At 38.2% G+C, this 15,901-nt stretch overlaps 4 protein-coding genes, 1 long non-coding RNA gene and 1 other non-coding gene across 6 annotated transcripts; 4 read left to right on the forward strand and 2 right to left on the reverse strand.

Annotated features, from left to right (window-relative positions):
* The first annotated feature begins 75 nt into the window (after positions 1-75).
* LOC117616465 (BTB/POZ domain-containing protein At1g21780-like) lies at positions 76-3,147 on the forward strand. Its single transcript, XM_034345793.1, has 4 exons — positions 76-351; positions 456-601; positions 1,961-2,076; positions 2,360-3,147. The coding sequence occupies exons 1-4, from the start codon at positions 239-241 to the stop codon at positions 2,963-2,965; spliced, it is 981 nt and encodes a 326-aa protein (XP_034201684.1). The 5' UTR covers positions 76-238; the 3' UTR covers positions 2,966-3,147.
* A 1,118-nt stretch (positions 3,148-4,265) lies between these two features.
* Positions 4,266-6,704, forward strand: LOC117615042. The gene is made up of 4 exons (XR_004583944.1): positions 4,266-5,054; positions 5,150-5,297; positions 5,591-5,673; positions 6,248-6,704. It is a non-coding gene; the product is annotated as an uncharacterized LOC117615042 (long non-coding RNA).
* A 471-nt stretch (positions 6,705-7,175) lies between these two features.
* On the forward strand, positions 7,176-7,847 carry LOC117638850. Its single transcript, XM_034374009.1, has one exon. The coding sequence runs from the start codon at positions 7,386-7,388 to the stop codon at positions 7,719-7,721; it is 336 nt and encodes a 111-aa protein (XP_034229900.1). The 5' UTR covers positions 7,176-7,385; the 3' UTR covers positions 7,722-7,847.
* A 110-nt stretch (positions 7,848-7,957) lies between these two features.
* Positions 7,958-11,813, reverse strand: LOC117638843 (chlorophyllide a oxygenase, chloroplastic). Its single transcript, XM_034373998.1, has 9 exons — positions 11,673-11,813; positions 11,018-11,251; positions 10,696-10,800; positions 10,244-10,519; positions 9,684-9,831; positions 9,365-9,549; positions 9,154-9,266; positions 8,684-8,978; positions 7,958-8,554 (listed from the first exon to the last, which is right to left on the reverse strand). Exons 1-9 carry the CDS (start codon positions 11,772-11,774, stop codon positions 8,384-8,386), a joined length of 1,629 nt encoding a protein of 542 aa, XP_034229889.1. The 5' UTR covers positions 11,775-11,813; the 3' UTR covers positions 7,958-8,383.
* Positions 11,814-12,911: 1,098 nt separating this feature from the next.
* Positions 12,912-15,223, forward strand: LOC117614087 (TLC domain-containing protein 2). The gene is made up of 3 exons (XM_034342775.1): positions 12,912-13,394; positions 14,244-14,521; positions 14,706-15,223. Exons 1-3 carry the CDS (start codon positions 13,148-13,150, stop codon positions 15,015-15,017), a joined length of 837 nt encoding a protein of 278 aa, XP_034198666.1. The 5' UTR covers positions 12,912-13,147; the 3' UTR covers positions 15,018-15,223.
* An 81-nt stretch (positions 15,224-15,304) lies between these two features.
* On the reverse strand, positions 15,305-15,376 carry TRNAQ-UUG. Its single transcript has one exon. It is a non-coding gene; the product is annotated as a tRNA-Gln (tRNA).
* Positions 15,377-15,901: the final 525 nt, after the last annotated feature.

Here is a 15,901-nt window from a genome sequence, read left to right on the forward strand (position 1 = left end):
TGAGAAATCAGATAAAAGAAAAAAATCTGCCAGAAAAGGAAAACATTTGCAAAACAAATGGTGTTTTTTTCTTCGAAGAATTAAAGAAACAATATTGCTGGGTACCAGTGGAAGTTGGTAAAGTTTGACTTGAAATTTGATCAAGCCACGTACTTGGCATTGCCTTAAAAAAGTTTGTCAGGAAAGCAAAGACCAAGTCAGCCAGAATAAGTCACAGAGAGTGAGAAAGCTCACAACAATGGCCGATTCAAAAGTAGAGACGATCTCAAGACTGGCCCAATGGAGAATCGAGAATTTCGGGCCTTGCTCTTACAAAAAGTCTGATCCTTTCAAGCTCGGAATTTGGAATTGGTACTTCCCTTCCCACAACACCCATTTTTACCCAACTGTCCTTTTTCTTTGTTTTCTTTGTTGATATGGGTTCTGAAATTGAGTGTTTTTAATTGGGTTATCAGGCATTTTTCTATAGAGAAGAATCGGTACCTCTACATTCGTTTGTTTCCTGAGCCATCACGGGTGTCCAAAGAACAGCCTCCTCTTGCTCGCTTTGTTCTTAGAGTCTCTAGTTCCGGCCCTGGCCGCAGACCCTACATCTCTCCTGGTATGTCTCTCTCTTATTTTTACTTCAAGTTCAAATTTTTTGCTATGATTATGATTGTTGGGGATGATTGTTTGAATGCATCACTTTTAGAAATGTGGTTAGAATTGGATATGCATAGTTGGTCTGGTGCCTATCAGCTCAAAGTTGTATAACATGCAACTTGGAATGCTAAAAGTCTGTTTCTCTTTAGATTGAGGGGCTAACTGGTAGGCTGAATCTTATATATCAATGTCTTCCATTGTTAATTTTGCTCTTGAAAGTTTAGTGATTTTTGTTCATATGGGTTTGATGTAGTTTCCGTGATGTTTGGAAGTTAGTATATGAATGATAGAAAATGTTCATAAGTCGGTAATAACTGAAGATAGTGATTGGAAGTAGTACATAAGTCAGGGTACTATATCTGAAGGCAGTTGAGTTGTTTTGTTTAATTTGTGTCCTGGTTTGGTACGAGTCCTACAATGTATAAGATTTTGTTTGAAGGAATCTGTCCTTACATCATATGATTCCAGGCATCGGATAGTGAAGTTTGGGATTTTCATTACCTTCTTCCTCTGTATCTGTTAATTTAATTTCTACCTCTGCTTTGATATACGACAGCTGTTCTGTCAGGTTGTTTAGCCAAAAAGACAGAAGCTTGGTGCCATGCCCTTTTTTCTTTTATTAAAAAACACATCCAAATGTCTCTTGTGCTGTTTATTTATGTCCTTAAACACTCATCGTGAAAACTTTCACATGGATTTGCCATCCTAGAGGTTATCTGAAATCTGGTTTTATCTCATTTACTGGGCTCTCAATTCATCTTCCGCTTCTCTACTAAATTCACGTGTATGGATTCTTGGATGATATTTTGAGGCAGAACTGGTAAGTGATCTTGACATATCTCAAACATAGCATATAGCTGTGTTTCAGTATGTTTATCAAAATATGATACCGTCTTGATACTTATTTAAAACACTAAATTAATATGTAACTAATATTTTGAAATAAAAAGGCTGTGATGCAATGTAGAGAGGACCATTAATAACCTGGACATTTCACCCCTTTTCTGATCATCAGCTACAATTAAAAAGAATATGCTTCTGTGTATGACTTATGCTACAATTGGTTAATGTGCTTTGATGTAATACATCCAACTCATGGATCTGTTCTGTGGAAATAGGGATTCAAAATTAAGGCAACAAACTTATGTGTTTCCTTGCCCATGGGCACTTTGGAATATCCCACCTCCATCAGAAATATTGAACTTACATATATTTATTTTGGAAATCTATAATATGATAGCCATTTCTTTTTCTTTTTAAATAGAATGCACTAAGCAATAATTATGTTCCTGTAATGCTGCTTTGCTTCTTGTTACAGTTCATGAAAGATTGCTTCGCACAAGTGAAGACTTTGTCTGGCCTGTTGATTCCACCTTCCTGGGTCGCTTCATCATTGATGTTGAGTTTCTCGACTTGAAGATATGCCCTTTAAATGTGAGTTCCATTACATAGTTATCTTTGTGTTAGTTTCATTACGTAGTTATTTTTGTGGTAGTTTGATACGTGTGGGTATATGTGGTTTATGAATTTTTGGTATTACAGATGGATTTAAATTATTGTTGATTATCTCTCTCACTGGTGGACCGTGGGCCACAAAAGCTTCATTAAATGATGAAAAGTTATAATTTACAACTCTTCAGCTTGCTTTATCATCAATTAAGTAACAAGTAGTGATATCTGGAGGACTTGATTTCTTACAATTCTCTGATTAAATCAGGGTGGGGAAGCTAGTCCTGTATGGCCTGCTGATGGATTGATGCAATCGGTATCAACCCAAAGCACTCTCCGATGCCTCTCTCGCATGCTTGATGAGGGCATCCATGCTGATGTCACTATCAACACTGCTGATGGCACTTTAAGAGCTCACAAAGCAATTCTTTCTGCAACTTCTCCTGTGTTCCAAAGCATGTTCAATCACGACCTTAAGGAAAAAGAGTCCTCCACAATCCACATAAAAGACATGTCCCTGGAATCTTGTATGGCTCTTCTCAGTTACCTGTATGGAACCATTAAACAAGAGAATTTCTGGAAGCACCGGTTAGCACTTCTAGGTGCGGCGAGCAAATATGACATTGCAGACCTAAAAGATGCCTGTGAGGAAAGCCTTCTGGAAGATATTAACTCCACAAATGTCCTTGCGAGACTGCATGAGGCCTGGTTGTACCAGCTGAATATGCTGAAGAAAGGATGCTTGATGTACTTGTTTGATTTTGGCAAAATATACGATGTTAGAGACGAAGTAAACGACTTTTTCAGGCATGCAGACAGAGACTTGATGATGGAAATGTTTCAAGAGGTGCTTACTGTTTGGAAGCCTGTATAACTTTCTTTTTATGGAGTTCTTACTGTCATATGCAGTCTGCTGATTGATAATTGTATATATAGTCTTTGGTTCAAGTATCCTCTGAGATTATCTGTGTGGTTTAATGGTGATGTTGTTCTCCTATGTATGATAAAAAAAATTACGATCCCAGGTGACCTGCTTGGCATTCGGTTTTGAGTTCATATAGTGTCATGCCCATATCTCATGAGCATTATAAATTGCTTGTGCTGGTTTAAGTTCCGAACCCTAATTCTTTGCACATACGTGGGAAATAAATCAATGAAAGGAAGATGAGGGTTGTGAATAAATAATGCATTGCAAGAACCCCTAGAGCAAAAAAACTAACCTGTTTTATGAAGCCAATCTTGAAATGGATCTGCATAGTTATCTTTTAAGTGGCAAAAGCTAAAAGTCGAGCAACAGGGTTTGAAAGCCTAATATGATTGTCGTAAAACCACCCTATTCCAACAAAATAAGAATAATAAGAATAATAAGAATAATAAAAAATGAATAAATGGAGAAAAAAAGGGACTTCTTCTCTTTTTATAATGCACATCCCTTTAATTTCTTTAGGGTAAAGAATGCTTTTTACCATATAATTTATTAAATGCTTAATTTAGTCTTGTGCTAGTTTGACGATGTTATCCTCTTTTTTGTCACCAAGGGAACTAAACAATATTATCATATAAGGAAACTGTTACAATATTTTTTGACAAGGAAATTGTACATTAATTGATAATAAAAAAAGAAACAAATTAAATGAGATTATACTATGCAAAGCCGAAAATGTAAAATACCACATTAACAAAAATGAGTGTAATTATTAGGAAAAAAGATATTCTACTATTTATTTTTTGGTGTCGATATTGTGTTTATGTTTTAATTGCATATAATTAAATGAAGTCTAAAAAGATTAGCAGATGATCCGACTTAATTATTAGCGAGCAATGCATAATTTCCTTTCTCTTTTGTCTTCGTCAAAAAAAGAATGCTACCCTAAAAAAAAAAAGTGATAAATATATTATAAGCACACAGTTAGAAGCAATAATTAATATGTCTCCAACATAAAAACGAACACTGCTAATCCGGTGCCAATTTATTTATTTATTTATTTTGGGTACAAGAATTCATGTCTTTTTGATACCTACTTATTTTATTTTTGTTTTCTGTCTTTTGCCATATTGTGCCCACTTGTAAATTTGGTAATGTTACTTAGAACCTGTGTAGCCCAGCAAACCGACTGGCCTAAGTAAGTAAATAAATTTACATGATTCGCTTCGCTCATTCGTTTCACAACCTCGATCGAAAAACAGAGAAAAAAATTTTCCCAAAACTTTTTAGAAAGACCCCTTTCACTTTTCTTCACAGTTTTTGAGCTCTCTGTGTTGCTGAACATGGAGACCATCTACCAATACTCCATCTCTCAAGTTGAACAACAAAACCAAGTTTTGCCCACAACCCATCTCCTCGCTTGCGACTGTTTCATCTTCCACTTAGACTTCACCCATCAACTCAAATTGTGCTTCCCTCAGGATTTGAACATACCCTTGAACTCAATTCAAGAATCCTTCTTTGTACCCTTTGATGTGTTTTTCTCACACACCCAAGAAACCATCCAAACGGTACTATCTGGCTCTGGTGTTTCAATGGACTTTGTTCATGTCCTGCTGCCTGAAGTTCATTCTTTTGCTATGGACGTTGCCCAGGAGCCTGCAAATGCTGGACCCAGAATAGTCCCATTGATTTTGGCTGTTCTTGCTGTGACACCTTTTGATGACCGTGACCAAATTGAGAGGGCTATAATGGAATCTGGGCAAGTCTTTAATCCAGTTCCGGCTGCCAAATCCTCCATTGCGGGGCTCAAGAAGGTCAAGATTGACAATTTGAGCGTGACAAAGGAATGTAGCATCTGTTTGGAAGAGTTCTCTGCTGGGTTGGAGGTTGTGCTCATGCCCTGCTCTCATCTTTACCATAAAGATTGCATTGTTGAATGGCTGAAAAGAAGTCATCTGTGCCCCTATTGCCGCTTCAAATTGCCAACTTGATTGCATTGAATTATCTCAGTGTGTGTTGAATTGGATTGCCAAAGGTAAATTTATTGTTTTTCAACAATTGGGATTTATTTCTTTGAAGTGATTGACGTTGATTGAATTGACGTTTTGGCCTTTCTTGATCTTAAACCAGTTGCCACATCTCGTGGTGCATACAGCATATTGGCTGTGTACATTCAAGAACAAGTTTGATGGGTTGATCACATTCAAGGATTACACGCTTATCAAGACTATAATGGAAATTGGGGTGTTTCCTAGATCAAGATGAGCTTCTTGTACTGGTATGGCCGCTTCTCTATGCCTTTTATGTGTTTCCATTTTGTCATCTGTGGCCATTCTTGGTCATATAAATCTCATTCTGTATATGTAATATTATTGTCAAGGTTTTGAAATCTTGCATAAGAATTATTGCTTTATACTATCAGTTTTAACTACTGATTATTCCTTGTTTCTGATTTATATAAAGCAACTAATGATTAATTGATTGCATTGTGTAATTCAGCGTTTCTGCTTTTTTGCTGAAAAAATCAAGGGAGTTATACGGCAATGTTTTGACGGTTTTTCTTGGTTACAGAAGATTAAGAAGGGAACTTGTATGGCAATGCACAGGCTAGTTACTTTGAATATCTGATTGAGAGGAAGAAGCAACATGTTCTGGTAAGGAAGTTATCTCATTTTACTTTCTGCATATTTTGTTCACAATAGTCCAGTTTACCTTAACCTCATGGTAGCTTGATTTCTTCATTGCTCAACCATTTTGAGTTAGGATGCCATTCCTTCTTCATATTTTAACATTATGCCTCCCTAATTATTGATGCATGATTTCAAAAGTAGGATTTGAAGGGCAAATAGATTTACAAGATCAGATAGAAAATGAAGATATGTGCTAAGCGTACAAAGGAAAAATAGAAAAATTTCATCGAGGGTACTAATTAGTGTGGCATTGGTAGATCGAGTGTAGATCAAATTGCAGAGGAAGTTGATATCTGATGTGGGTTTCTGTAAGAGTTTCTTGCACTGATTGGTGCTGTGGACTTATAAGGTGTTAAGTTATTATGAGAGTATGTTATGTTGGAATGAAATTGATGTAATGGGATGTCTGGATAGATCATATTTCAGATTTGCATTTTGATTTATGTGTCTCCACTTTTCTACTGTTTTCCTGGGCAATAATGAATTTCATCGTATTCCTTATCAAAAAGCTAAAAGAAATTATTGTATTTTGGTACAGAAAATTGCACATCAGATGCGAAGGGGTACGTTCAGCACAGATCATGAAGTGCTGATGAAGCTGAAAGCACTCGTGCATTCGCCTTTTAAATGCAAAAAACATGGACAAAGTTCGGCTCCTGTGATGATCCTTGTCCAGTGAACACAAACAGTTTCTATTTTTTCGAAACAGGTGGCTCTTTGAGCCTTGTTTGATCTGCTGGTTACAACAAGATCAGCCATGCTCTATTTAGCACTGCTTTAGTCTGCAGTTGGCTTCCCAGTTCTTGTGTTATTTGCGGGGTTTTGGTTCTAGTCCCCCTCATTGTATTCTTTTTTTAAAAATGGTTTATTAATAAAATGGAGGGATGGGCGGGGGGCTCCCAAAAGTGTAGGTCCCCTCTCCTTCGGGATTGAGGGTGGACGCTTGCGTCTTGTGACCTTCACTGAGGAGCTAATCTCGCCTAATCCTCTAGTAGAAAAAAGTTCGTGTTGCAGTGCCTCAAAATATTTTAGCCAGTTCTGCTATATACCAAAGCCGCAATCCTTTGGTTGAAGCAAAATAGTGAGATACATCAGATCAACTCTGCCATCCCACTCTCTCCTTATCCAGCAAAATAATGGCTTTTTTCTAATGTCCTCCAAGTAGAGGAAAAAACCACTGCCATAGATGTTTTGGAAGGGAGGTATGAGCTTCATCTTCACCAAGCTTCTTTCAATTAGACTTGTATTGTTCGTTTTGAATTGTTTTCCAAACCCAATGAGAGATTTTCTATCCAAGCTTCATCAAAAAGAGATTTAGAAATTCAAATAGAAAATAAACATTGATGAGAATTGCAACGGCCAGTCAGAACGGTGAGTTCGTTCCCTTACACTTAGGTTCGAGTATTCCTCTATCACTTACATAAAAAAATGGAAGTAATTTTCATTTAATGAGAATTAACCGTACTTAATAATTACTTTAATTAATTAAGGCTACACAACACATGGAGCTCCTGTAAAACACCCTCCAGAATTCCACCGAACCCTCCAGAAAAAAGCTTCAACTACTAACCGCCTCCACCTCCTCTCTATCAATTTAAACCCAAAGCGACAAACCGTCCACAAACAAAAGAACAATAAAATTCAGAGAGAGATTTTGAAAAATTAGAAAAGAGAAAATGTTCTTCTTCTTCGCTGGAGGAGTGGAGCAGCAGGTCCGGCAGGTGCTGACATCCAGTGCGGGCAGGTGCATAGTGTGCAGGTCGCCGGTGGATCTGGTGGACTACGAGAAGGTACTGAAGGTCTTCTTCGTCCCCGTATGGCGGTGGCCCGGAAAGGAGCCCGTCATGCACTGTAACAATTGCAACCTCTTCTTCCCTCAGTCGTACTCTCTGCCGCCTCCGAAGACCGCCGATGACTCTGCGGCGGTCTCGGAGGCTCTGCGGTGTCGTTTCTGCGATCGGGTTGTGGAGCCGGAGTTCTGCTTCTGCCCCTTCTGTGGCTCCGCTATATGAACATCAATTTGTCCCTTCATGACTGCTCTGTTTTGTTTATCTTTGTAAATTGGAATAAAATTGGGTTTTGTTCTTCCCATTTGTGTTAACGTAATTGTTGAGAAATGAAACACTCAATTGGCAAAAGTTTGAGCTTGTTCTTTGGAAATTTGGGTTTTCTGAAAAATAAATGCTAAATCTTTAGCCATGAATTTGCATTTACACAAAGCAACAAAGCAGATTCTTTGTTGCAAGAATTGGGTAATTAGATTTTCATTGAAGAGATTGGTGTTATCATACAAGTAGTAACACACATAAATATGTTATTGGGAAACAAATCAAAGACATAGGCATGTAAGGAGAAAAGAAAAAAGAAAAGAAAAGAAAAGAGAAGAAAAAATTTGAACACTGTACACAAAAAGGTTATTTTAAAAAAAAAAAAGGTCGGTAGTGTACAGTTTCTTCTCTTTCAATTTTACAAGGGTGTTTTCTATGCAGATACCATTTTCTTCTTTGCCTCAAGATCAATTAACAGTTCCCGCCAAGTGACTCTAGGATTTCGTTGTTTAAGCCAAGAATCGCCAAACCGCAGGGCCTTGTCATGGTTGATCATCCATTCAAGAATGCAGGTTGGTTCCAGAGTTTTCATCAAAAAAGAAGGCTTTCTTGTTTTGGGTTTGAATTTAACTTGACTTGCTAAAGGGAAGCTGTTTCTCTCCTCGTTCCAAGGCATCTCTCCATTGCCTGTACCTCACTCCTAGCTTGTCGTATGTTACCGGCCAGTTCCAGACGTTTGCCCCCTTGTTCATGCGCTCTTGTTGGCCAAGGACAAGCCTTAGATCCTCATTCAAAACCTGTGTCAATTTGAATGCAACAAATTTTTAAGTGAGTCTGAGTGAGAATATCTTCTTAATCAAGAGGGTTTTATTTGGTTCCACCTCTGAAGACATTGCGAAAAATCATGTCACAAAAGATTTAATTACCTGTTCTGCAAAATGCCTCCATAGGAAGTTCATGAAGGGAATGTGCTTCAACACAGGTGCAAAATCTAGTGACATTCTGTATAATAACCTTGTTTTATTTCTAGAAGAAGGTAAACACACATGAAGTTGATGAAGATGTGTGGTACACTGTTTAGTACTCTGCCCTTCCAGTTTTCCCGGTTTTGAGATCCCGATTGTTGAGAGTACCATACAAGGCGGCCGAAATTCCATATCTATAGGATATGGGTCCCAATATCCTTGGAGGCCAGATGCAGGCGTCAAAAATTTCACAAAGCTGAAAATTCAGATTATTCTCAACATTAAGTAAGTTATTATCTCATCTGTTGAAATATGAAATCAAGTTTAGAGTAACAATGCTCTATATATGCTCTAGTTGGATACAAAAATATGGCAACAGGAAACAATATCACATGATAGATAGATTGTACGTTAAGCAAACAGAAACAAACCTAGGAACACTCCATCCCTTGGCGAAGGTGGATGTATGAGTGAAAGGAGCATGCGCAAGATCTAAAAGGTTATCAAGAAGCAGCCCATGTTCCACTGGGAGTTCTATGACCAGCTGTCAAATGAAAACATTACAAAAATGTTACAACTCTTTCCACATAATTATAATTCTTCAGGAAGAGCTCAAGGGATCAGAATTTATCCACAACATACCTCAGCGTGGATTTGAAACCCTGAAGGAGGTTGTAAAGAAGGAAGCGTGGCCGATGGAGGGCCGTCACCAGGCCAAATCCATAACATTCCATCTTTCTCGAAACATGGCAATGATTTAATCTTTACTTTGTGTAATCGTGTAGATGGCATTTTCTCACATGTGCCATCGGTTGAGTATTCCCACCCTGAAATTCATCCATCACAGAGGTGTCAAACTGCGATTCCTATAATAGTTAGAAAGCACTGGAATATTACTCATAAAATGTCTATTGTTGTACTACATGACCTAGATGCTATGCCTTTCTAAGATGTCACTAACCATGATAGGGACACTGGATACGGCCCTCATTTACTGAACCGAGGTCAAGAGGGCAAGCTCTATGCGCGCAGGTATTCTGGACGCATCCGGGTTTACCATCTTTTCCGCGAAAAAGAACCCATGGTTCCTCAAAACAATCAAGTGGAACCTGAAAAGCAAAAGTGATAAGGCTCTTGTTAGAAGACATCCACAAATAGACTAAATAATACTGGACAACAAGTGCTATAAAAGAGCTACTCCTCAGAAGAAGTGTAATCCAATAGATAATGCCACACTGCCATAATGATCAAATTAATGATATAGTCAACAAAAACCTATGGAACTAACATAACTAATTTTTCTTTGCTGTTAATATGAAGAGGACCATGCCTTTCCAAAAGAAAAATGAAGAGGATCATGCCTTCCCAACACAAAATTGAAGAGGGACCTTCCCTCTGTTAGTAGAGTGATAATATTTTCTTCCTCTCTTTTATACTTTTATTCTTTTTCTTGTTTCCACACTAATGCTTTTAGTAGCTGATGCACAAGAAATGAATCAAAAACTTGAAGAACTAGCCTACCATGGTATCATCTTTCAGGTCAGTGGAGAAGGCAACCGGGTACCAAAAATTCTTCAATCGGGGATGGTAGGGTTGAACTGGACCTGAAATGTTCAACCCTTTTCGAGGCAGCCTCCTTTTTACAGTATCCAGAGATTGCGTAGAAGTGCTTGGAGAAGGGGATGCTTCCTCAGAATATGTAGTTGCTCTATCTTGTAACAGTTTGTCATTCACCAATTCTTCCATGTAAGCCAATTTATCTAAAGCAGTGGAAACCCTTGCTTCAGATATATGAACCTGTAGTAATTCATGGATTAAAATTTCAGAAGTAAGCATCTGGTCAGTTGGATGCTCTATAATTAATCAGTCTTTGTTACTAGTACTATTCAATTTTCAAGGAGGATAAATTGAAGGTGATTTCAAGTTATGCAAGTTACAAGACTTTTATCTCCTCAAGTGTTAAATTTACACACCTGTCTATGAGCCTGTCCTAGCTCTTCTTGCAACTCTGCAAGCTCCTTCTTGATGGTACCTATAGACTTATAATCTCGGGCTAGAGGATTTAGAACGTCCACAACCTGCACAGCCATATTTGAGTGTAAGAATCCCAATGAAACATTTAAAAACTTAAACAATAAAGATTTTTTCAACAAAATTATAATTCAATGCTCAGCACTAGAATTGTTCCAAATAAAAATGAAATTAGAGTCAATTTTCAATCAGTCAATATGCTATCAAAAAGGAAATTTAACTCATCATCTAGATATAAGAAGTTGCTCAGATTAGCACTGTGACCTTTTCATGGAGGAGCATGATTGCGAGCACATCTTGGCGGGCCCGCCAATCACAGTATTGTATATCGTATCTAGCAACTTCCAAGGCCAGATTTGCATCCAAGAACTTCCCTTTAGTTTGTGGAAATTTGGACCTAGGATCCTCCACATCAAAGAGTGTACTCCAAGCATTCTTCTTTTCTATCTCTGATTGCTCTCCGAATACAGCAAACACCCGAAACCCTCCTTTCACACCCTGAAATTTAACAAGTCCAACAATCTAAGCTACTATATATAACAGCTCACACTTTATTACATCTATAACAGAAGATGGTACACCAAGAACTAGCAGGAGCCCACAAGTATTTATAATTAGCATAAAAATCATATATCTTTAATTTGGTATTAAGTGCTAGTTTCAATCCACAATTTAACCAACCCAACTGAAATTCTACTTCAAATTTAGCATGTACCCACTAAAATTAAAGGCGAAACCTATCCAAGTTTATATTTCACCAAGTACCTATTACACACTAGATTAAGGATGTACCACTAGAGTAAGCCACATTTCAACTAACTAGTCAACCATGTTAAGTGTTAATATACAAGTTCCAAAAATCTAAGAAAACCCAGACAAAATTTATTGAAAAATTAGCAAGTGGTGTATATATCCGTACCTTCTTGGTGCTAAGCTTGGTTGATCTACAAAATGATATGGGCAAAGATAGAGCTGCAGCTGTGGCAACAATGGTCATGGCGTTTGAAGCTGACAGACTCATGGCTAGGGAGAGAGAGAAACGTAAGTGATATCGGTGTCACTAATTTATTGTTGGAAATTTCTGTCGATAAGTGGGTGGCTGCTCTAGCCCGCGATCTCAGTTGGCCTCCCATTGTATGCCACGTGGATACGCTTGGCTCCCACGTGGCAAGCTCTGCTTCCACATGCTCTTTGCTTGTGTCTGTGAGTATCTGGCATGAGTGGGGCCCTTATATCTTGCCAGCTCGGATGACCAAGATATCTTTATCTATCCCCGTTTTGTGTTTTTTCTCCTTGTATTTGGATTTTTGAAATGGGTTGGGTTTTGCCGTGTGAGGTGAGTGATAGGCCTCTTTTTCTTCTATGTGGTCATTTTGTAATATAATCCGTTCATCCATTATGATAAATTTGATTGGCAATGGTGATTATTTTGATCAAAGACATTGATAGTTGTGAATTGTGATTGATGGCTTAGTGTAGCATCTTATTATTAATGCATGAAAAAAAAATTGAAAAAGAGAAAAGTGAACTTGACATGCTTAATGGGTTGGGCTCATTTTCACATTCGGCTTTTCCCTCTCATTATAGCCTCACTTCATCGTTATATCTTGTGTAAAGGACCGACGATAGTGTTAATATGAGAATGAGTGCGATCAAGATGAGTCTCAAACCCCATTTGCCATTTTGGGTATTCAATGACCATCGATAAGCCAAATGACAGTGATTGTTGTGCGACCGTTGGTGTGGTGGTGCACTAGCAACGGGTCTTCATTGTAAGAATTCTATAGTGAGGGTCTTATAGATAGCCTTTAGGTAAGGCCTTATTTTTTAATCGTTAGATCAAATTGGTTAGTCTAATTCAACAATTAAGAGATAGGACCCAACATAAGGGCCATATATATGACCCTCACTATAGAATGACTCGTCTTCATCATCCGTAGGGATTTTGGGCTTTTCGTGCCGGCCCAATTCCAACCAATTCTATTGTTTTTCTGTTATTGGGCTGGAAACCAATCTGCCTATGGGGTCTTGTTTCCTGTATATCTGGTTTTTATTTAACACGGACAAAAACAAAACAAAAAATCTGAACCGACATCGCATTGCCCAAAGTTTATTTTATTTTATTATAGTGGCCCAAAGATATGATTGCGGGTAACGGAAGCAATCTCTAATCACACAGATAGACAGTCAGTCAAAGTTTACTCAATTTCCACCAAGAAATAACTTCAAATTAACGAATTAAATCAAATCCAGCATGAACAAGGAAGCAGCTTTAACCATGATGAACAACCCTCTGAAAATATCTCCACCGCTCTCATCATCCTCGGTGCCCCTTTATTATGGATTTATTGTAGAGAGAAACAGAAAGTAAGAAAGAAAGAGAAACAAAGTAAAATGAGTAGAACGAGAGCTCAAAAGGAGGACAAGGCAGGGCCTTTCTTCTTAGCCACACTTGTGCTCTGGTTCGTCTCCGTTTTGTTCGAAATTCTGTTCCACAGGCGCTCGCAGCTGCTCTCGATAGTCGCTGGCTGTTTCTTTTACCAATTGGCCAACTGGGTTGTTCGCTCTTTCGTCTCCCGCGACCCTCTCTTTGTCAACACCTCTGTTTCTCTACTCCACTCCACCATAACCTCCTCTTCAGGTTTGTTTTCTTTTCAAGCTGTTCTTTTTTCTTGGGAATTTTTTTTGGGGTTTTTTGAGTATGTTTCATGGTCTTTTTCTATGCATAGAATTTAGTGATAGGTTTAACAAAAATGGAATCTTTGTACTGAAATTAACACTTTAACTTTGTTGGGGACTGTTTTCTCCAAGTACCAAGTTCATTGTTGAAATGATAATCACTACATTTGCTATATAGATTACCAGGTGGGAAAGCTCATGCTCCCATTTGTTGGTTCCAGCCTTCCCATTGTGTGTGTGTGTGTGTGTGTGTGTTTTTTTTTTTTTTTTCCTTCCTGGTTCTCTCATTCTGAAACATGGTCTTTATGCAATGCAACATAGACTGTCCGGGCTAAAATGGGTACTGGTACTTTGTAGAAGTGGAGGATATGAAGATATCTTATGCTAAATTGCAGAGCCAGGTGTGTTGGTGAGTTTAGGGTGGTGGGATTAAGGTTGCCTATGCGCCTAGATTTCTCTCATCTTGGCATTCAGGGTGGTTCGGGTTTATTTCCTTGATGGGATTGGCTATGATGAAAGGGTGATATAAAGTCTAACCTACAAGAGTAGAATCTTGGGAAATGGACAAAACGAAGCATATGTATAGAATAAGCAAAACTTAAAAAGATCATAACTTTCGATAGGTAACTTGTGAAACCTTTAAATGTAAGATCAAAGATCAAGGTGCTTACCCTTGGGCATACATATCCAAGTATATTTTAACTTGCTGGTTTTTTCTTAATTGTTTTTATAACTTTCTTGAGCACATCTTTCATTGTTGATTCCAATGTAAAGTTAAGGGATGCAACTTCAATCTTGTTTGTCTCTGCAGTGATATTTATTTTGGCTAATCAGTGGTTAAAAAATGGTTCGATTGGCATATTTGAGCACTCTCAGTTGTTTGGAGGTACTTGGCCATGGGCATACCCAGCTTTGTGTTTTTCGTGCGGTTACTTTGCATATGATCAGTGGGATATGCTGCATTATGGATTATATAGTGGTTGGATCCCTTCCATCCTGATGCATCATCTGATACTCCTCATTTGCTTTACTCTTGCTTTGTATCGGAATGTGACCATCAATTACCTTATTCTCACTCTCATTTGTGAGGTATGTTGTACTATCTTCCTAAAAGCTTTCCTATCTCTTGGTGAATTGCTTTTTCTTCTTCTGATAATATTTCCTAGTGCTGAGAAAATTGGATCAGTCAGTCTGATCGGTTCAGTTTTTCATTAAATTGTTTAATGTGAATTCTACATGAAACTGATTCTTATATTTCTATTTCTGTTGACAGCTGCATTCTATCTTTCTGCATGTGAGGAAAGTGCGGCGGATGGCAGGTGTTCGCGATGCCAAGAGCAAAATTGTAATGGCAGAATGGGTTCTTAATCTGGTCACCTACATTGTAGCAAGGGCTGGAGCTCACCTTCTCATCACCGCCAAGCTCATCTGGGATGCTCCCAAATTCGGAAAGGGCATTGAGCTGCCTCTTGCATTGTTTGGGATGTTCGGAATGAACTTTCTGAATGCCTTTCTTGGCATCGATCTCTTCCGTGCATTCAAGAGAGAGAGGAATCCTCAGAGTACTAATAGTCATCATGAGTGACAAAGTAAAGGCCAAAAAATAGTTACAGATCTTTTTCGTTGTGTTGGTTTTTTTTTTTTTGGTCGGAATTTTGTTTGTGTTGTTTATTTCATTGATTTTGCACATAAATGGTTGTTGACGAAAAGAGTGAGTTATTCATGTGAGGAATCCGCAGTGTAAATTATGCGAGCGAGAGTATATGAAGGCATGGTTTGTTTCCCTTGATATTTCTTAAGAAAATTGTACATGCTTTTAGGTGCCCATTTGTGTTTCATGGGTATAAAAAAAAATATAGGAATTATAAAAAGAGGTCCTACCGGGAGTCGAACCCAGGTCGCTGGATTCAAAGTCCAGAGTGCTAACCACTACACCATAGAACCCATTTGTTAATTAAGCTGCACCATATCTTATATATTCAGAATCACTAATAAGCACGAGAACAATGGTATATTGACACGTGTGCGCCAATTATTTGTCGTTTTCCAATGCTATCAGTGTAGTTCAAAATTCACTCCGACAAATGTCGACGACGGTCTAGCCGTTACGGGTCTAGAAATTAATTATAAATGTTTTATATACTTCAGTTGTCCATTCAGTAATCAACAAGGGGTGGTGGCGCAGTTGGCTAGCGCGTAGGTCTCATAGCTTCTGAGTTATCCTGAGGTCGAGAGTTCGAGCCTCTCTCACCCCAATATACATATTTTTTCACCTATTTTCTGTGTGAAGTTTTCTCCACCTCTTACAAAATAAAATAGCATTCTTCTCTTCATTTCAGACCCAAAACCCCCAACTCCAACGCTTTGTTTTATTTTTTTGGTTGCCAAAATAAGCTTTTTAGGCCATTCGAAATCAACATAGTTTGCAGTTCTTCCTGTGTTTATTAGTTAAGGAGCAGACGAGTTATG

This window comes from Prunus dulcis, chromosome 1 (genome assembly GCF_902201215.1).
Source record: "Prunus dulcis chromosome 1, ALMONDv2, whole genome shotgun sequence".
NCBI classification, from domain to species: domain Eukaryota; kingdom Viridiplantae; phylum Streptophyta; class Magnoliopsida; order Rosales; family Rosaceae; genus Prunus; species Prunus dulcis.

Bases quoted from the DNA above. Each gene is read 5' to 3' on its own strand.
- LOC117616465 (XM_034345793.1), top strand. From the start codon at position 239: ATGGCCGATTCAAAAGTAGAGACGATCTCAAGACTGGCCCAATGGAGA. The intron at 602-1,960 runs GTATGTCTCTCT...TTCTTGTTACAG, and splicing joins CAGACCCTACATCTCTCCTG to TTCATGAAAGATTGCTTCGC. The intron at 2,077-2,359 runs GTGAGTTCCATT...TGATTAAATCAG, and splicing joins TGAAGATATGCCCTTTAAAT to GGTGGGGAAGCTAGTCCTGT.
- LOC117638850 (XM_034374009.1), top strand. From the start codon at position 7,386: ATGTTCTTCTTCTTCGCTGGAGGAGTGGAGCAGCAGGTCCGGCAGGTG.
- LOC117638843 (XM_034373998.1), bottom strand. From the start codon at position 11,774: ATGAGTCTGTCAGCTTCAAACGCCATGACCATTGTTGCCACAGCTGCA. The intron at 10,520-10,695 runs GTGTGTAAATTT...GAATTACTACAG, and splicing joins TAGGACAGGCTCATAGACAG to GTTCATATATCTGAAGCAAG. The intron at 8,555-8,683 runs GTAATTAAATCT...AAATTGACACAG, and splicing joins GGAGGCATTTTGCAGAACAG to GTTTTGAATGAGGATCTAAG.
- LOC117614087 (XM_034342775.1), top strand. From the start codon at position 13,148: ATGAGTAGAACGAGAGCTCAAAAGGAGGACAAGGCAGGGCCTTTCTTC. The intron at 13,395-14,243 runs GTTTGTTTTCTT...TTGTCTCTGCAG, and splicing joins CACCATAACCTCCTCTTCAG to TGATATTTATTTTGGCTAAT. The intron at 14,522-14,705 runs GTATGTTGTACT...TTCTGTTGACAG, and splicing joins TTCTCACTCTCATTTGTGAG to CTGCATTCTATCTTTCTGCA.